This window comes from Marmota marmota, unplaced genomic scaffold (genome assembly GCF_001458135.2).
Source record: "Marmota marmota marmota unplaced genomic scaffold, marMar, whole genome shotgun sequence".
Classification (NCBI taxonomy): domain Eukaryota; kingdom Metazoa; phylum Chordata; class Mammalia; order Rodentia; family Sciuridae; genus Marmota; species Marmota marmota.
In genome coordinates this window covers 18,630,984-18,635,993 of record NW_026000174.1, presented here as the reverse complement: position 1 = coordinate 18,635,993, position 5,010 = coordinate 18,630,984, and the positions used below count along the sequence as shown (strand labels likewise).

General features: G+C 35.0%; 1 protein-coding gene across 1 annotated transcript; it reads right to left on the bottom strand.

Annotated features, from left to right (window-relative positions):
• Positions 1-2,862: 2,862 nt before the first annotated feature.
• Positions 2,863-3,816, bottom strand: LOC107157560 (olfactory receptor 52N5). The gene has a single exon (XM_015503914.1). The coding sequence runs from the start codon at positions 3,814-3,816 to the stop codon at positions 2,863-2,865; it is 954 nt and encodes a 317-aa protein (XP_015359400.1).
• Between the last annotated feature and the right edge of the window lie 1,194 nt (positions 3,817-5,010).

The window sequence follows — 5,010 nt, the reverse complement described above, 5'->3', positions numbered from 1 at the left end:
GGCATGGGGGCACCAAGAATTTTCTCACTGAAGCTCATTGATTCCTGACATTATCCTGCCAGCAACCATGCCCCCTACTATGTGGGTCAAGTATCTCTGCCAGTAGTCTCTCTTTATTTCAGAGTTTAAGCATGGTAAGAAAAAAAAGACCAATTAGCAACCATAGTTTTAGGTAACATGTCTCCTAAAAGGTGCCCCTTACTCTTGGAAATCAAGAATTATTACTAAAAAGTCCTAAATTTAGAAAAGAAACATAAACACACACGTGTGCTTGGGCACACACACACACACACAGTCACATGACACTAGGAATGATAACAATAAAGGCTACTATTTCTACCCTTGTCTTCTGAATGCCATACTTTAGTGATCACTGTAGTTCATCTTTTAGGGCAGTTCCTAAATTTTATAGAATGCTATTTTGTTAAATGGGTGCTAGAAATAGAATCCAGGGCTTGTGCCTGGTGTCTATGCATTCTACCACTGAACTACACTCCCTAATGTCATTTTGTGTTTTTGTTGTTGTACTGGTGTTTGAACCCAGGGCTTGTGAATGCTAGGAAAGTGCTCTACCACTGAGATATACCCTCAAACACAGAATGTCCTTCTCGAGTTGATGCTTTAGCTACACCTGAGCCAATGTTGCATTAGCTACTGTGCAAGTTAAATGGAAGAAACTGGAGTTCACTGATGATCATTAAGCTAGAAAAGACATGATTTAACTGGGACATTATATTTAATTGTACATCAAAGGCTTTTTTGCATATCTGGAAGTTGTGGGTATTGAGTAAAATAGCCTGTTAAGACTACATGGGTAGTCTTAACAGGCTATTTTACTCAATAGAAAAAAGTTCTGAGATCAACAAATAACTGTTGAAAAATAATTCAAAATTTGAAACAGTGTAAGCATTTTGAGTCATGCATGATCTTTCAAGGAAACATATAGAATTTATTCTTTATTTCCTGAGTAAATTGGACACTACAACTTTTTGAAATATTATGTTTACTGATTGGTATTGTTTTAAATTGATATAACTGCTATTTTTACTTGTATATGATCAGAAAAATTCTTTAATCACCAATAAGTATGTATTTGTTCATAATACCTCTAGTTACATTTGCTGAGTTATAAAAACTTTACAAAATAGCTACAAATTCCTCAATTATAAGGATATTATGAATGCCAATAGTAAAGGCAGCTTTCCCAAAGGGATTAGGCCACCTAGCCTTGCCTAAAGAAAGAAACGAAACTCTGTTTCCCTTATAAATAGAGTTTAATCATAAATTACATCCTGTATTAAATCCCGTCTCTCTGTGACTTTCTAATTCTCTTAGGATTACAGGGTAATTTTCTGTGATGTTTTAACACTTAGGGAAAACTCTCTTTTATTGCTTCTCTAACATGTATTCTAATTGTATGCGTCCTCTTTCTCTCCAGTGAAAAAACTTTCATTCACTCTTGATTCATTTCCTGCTAAGATGTTCCAGTAAACACCTTTGACCCCTTATCTTTCTTGTTTGAAATGGGGACTTGTCTCTTTCCTTCCTCCTGTAAAGACTATTATCATAGCATGTAATTTAGCAGATTTTTATTGATATGTTACCTCTCAACTATTCTGTGAGCTTATATCTGACAGGAGGAATATCTATAAATTTCTAATTGTTAGTACCTAACACAGGGCCTAAGAAATATAGACTCATTCACTTGGCCATTTAATGAATATTTGTTTTATTCATATTATATTATTTTCACCATATATATGTATTTCATATAGCTTGAAATACAAAGATATTATTAATATAATAATAATATTAATATAGATATTCACTGTCTTTTAAAACAACATATTCCAGAACTCAGTAAACAAATATGGAAAACAAACTTGCTATAAGAGTTTTATGATAATGTTGCAACCAGGAAGATGAATGATGAGTTCCTTTTTACATGTTAATTGAGCTAATAACAATATTCATGTATGGAAAATGGAAAAAAAAAGTGTTGAACAAAGGGAGCATGAATGAATAAATGAACCCTTCAATCATTTCACCAATAAGATGGCATTCAATTGGAAATTATACACCATACACCAAATAGCTCCTCCACTGTGAATCTTGGAGTATCTAAGCTTTCAGGTAACTAAGACTTGCGTGTCCATTGTATGGACTGTGGTGATATTGGATATCTTCAGAATTGGATACACAGAGAAAAATATGTTCGCTAACATTATTTTACAAACTGAATTTTCGCTTCTAAGACTGTTTAGGCTAAACAATTTCCTGAAAAGCCATTTAATTTCTTTTTTAAAGTTTTTTTAGTTGTATATGAACAGATACCTATATTTTCTGTATCTGTTATTATGTAGTGTTGATTGAACCCAGCACCTCACATGTGCTAAACTAATGCTCTGCCACTGAGCTACAGCCTCAGATCCTTATTTCATATCTATTAGAAAGAGTTGCCAAAACAAATAAGATGTTTAGGGACTCCTAATGGATAATATCTTAGATGGATGAATTAGAGGTAAGTTGTTACAATCTCATACCAATGACTTGATTAACATTGGTGACAGAAACCAACATTTTACTCTCTACTTCTCTGAGAGCAACTATATTTACCACTATATATACATACATATCACAACTGATTCAATTAAAAATGTATTAATTCAAAAAACTGCTGATGGAGGGAAAAGACAGGAAAGACATTGAGAAATGAATCCAGAATTAGCTATGAATTTCCTCAATAGAATTTCAAGAAACCCATTCTTGGAGAGACAATGGAGAATGTCAGACAGACACCTGAGTTTTCCCTTTGTTATACTTTCATTCATTATTATTCTATTTAATTTCAGTTTTCTTGAATCAACTGCCATTTTTTTGTCCCTGGAAGAACTTTATGACACTGTCTCGGATCTGTTTTGTCTTTACCCCATAAACAATGGGGTTCAGTGTCGGAGGAAGAAGGAGATAAAGATTAGCCACAATGATATGGAGAGAAGGGGGAATAGTGTGGCCCCCAAAACGATGGGTAAAGAATGTGAAGAATGCTGGCACATAGGTGATGATAATGGCAGATATATGTGCAGTGCATGTGCTGAAGGCTTTTTGCCGAGCATCCGATGATGAGAGGCTGACCACTGCCCGGAGAATCATGGTGTAAGACACAGATATGCAACAAATGTCAAACACTCCAATCAGAAGTGCAACCATCAGACCATAGATGACATTGACCTTGATGCTGGCACAGGATAGCTTTACCACAGACATGTGGTCACAGTATGTGTGAGAAATGATATTGTCCTGGCAGAAAGGCAAACGCTTGACCAAGAATGGAAATGGAATCATCAACAGCATACCTCTCATGAAGGTGGCAAGCCCAGCTTTTGCAATGATAGGGTTAGTGAGTATGGTGGCATAACGCAACGGGTAGCAAATGGCCACATAGCGGTCCAGAGCCATGAGCATGAGCACTCCAGATTCCACACCTGTGAGCCCATGGACAAAGAACATCTGGACTAAGCAAGCGTTGAAGTTAATTTTCTTGAGATCAAACCAGAAGATGCAGAGTGCATTGGGTACAGTGGTGGTGCAGGTGAGGAGGTCAATGAGGGAAAGCATGACCAGAAAGCAATACATGGGGTGGTGTAAGGCCTCCTCATGATAAATGAGGTACACAAGACCAAGGTTACCCACAAGGGACATAATGTACATTGTGAATAGTGGAAGAGAGATCCATACATGGACTCTTTCCAGACCAGGAATACCATTAAGAATAAAAGATTGAGGGGCCACATATGAATTATTGGAATTGAACATAACTAATTCAGGAGAGGAACTTGATTTTTGCAGAAGTCTCTGTCCTGAGGAAAAGGAATTAAGAAATAGAAATTTGATTTAGATCTTTGAAAATGCAAACTCAAAGCTGTAAAAAAAGTTATATTAATAAATATTGCCAAACATTTTGAATAATGATATCTTTGAAATTACTTAATGTATTGAATAGTATTACAATCCTGGTATTATTCAACAAGATTTATAAACAGTCTGACAGTAATGTCAAACCATACATAGAGAGTTGCAATCGCTTTTACAAAATAGAAGTAGAAACTGGGTAACAAATATAGGATAATGTTGACTGTCACACATTTAGATTCAGGAGCAGAAATAGTATTTATATATGATTCCAACACTTGACAGAACATGTGTCCTATGATAGCAAAGGTACACAGGTAAAGAATAATAGTGAAATTTGTTTATTAAAATAATTTTATGTGGAAAACTTTAATGGAAAGATTATGGTTATTTCAATCAAATGCACTTTATTTGCATTTTAGTTCTTTCTAAATCCAGGTGTATCTTGATGACATTTACTTCATTCTTACAACCTCTGTTGTTCATCTATAATTTAAGACTAATGGTGCTTACCTTAGAGATTTCTGAAAAATAAGCAGAAGTTTAGTTTATCTTAGGTTATCATTCTCATGGATTGATCATAGGAATCTTTTGAAATGTAGTTGTAGTTGTTATATGAATATGAAGTACAAGGATAATGCTATGGATATCAATTTAATTTATTTTCCCAAGAAAAAGAAAGATAAGAAATCTTCTTTTTGTGCTGGGTGTGGTGGCACATGCCTGCAATCCTAGAGACTCTGGAGGCCAAGGCAGAAACCTCAGCAACTTAGCAAGACCCTAAGCAACTCAGTTGGACTCTGTTTCAAAGTAAATAATAAAAAGGGCTGGGTATGTGGCTCAGTGGTTAAGCACTCTTGAGTTCAAACCCCAGTATCAAAAAAAGAAAAGAAAGAAAAGAAATATCTTTTGTCAAATAATTTGGGATCTCCCCATGAGATAATCTATTTCTTTTCAATCTCTTTTCTAAATGCAATTTTTAAGAAACATATACTCTGGACTCTTCCTGTTTTCTGCCTATGGTGAAGATAGTTTTCAAATATCTAAATTTATGAGTAAGCCAAGTCATAATTGTTGTGACTTTCTGAATGCATGCTG

Coding starts and splice junctions, on each gene's coding strand:
- LOC107157560 (XM_015503914.1), bottom strand. CDS start 3,816: ATGTTCAATTCCAATAATTCATATGTGGCCCCTCAATCTTTTATTCTT.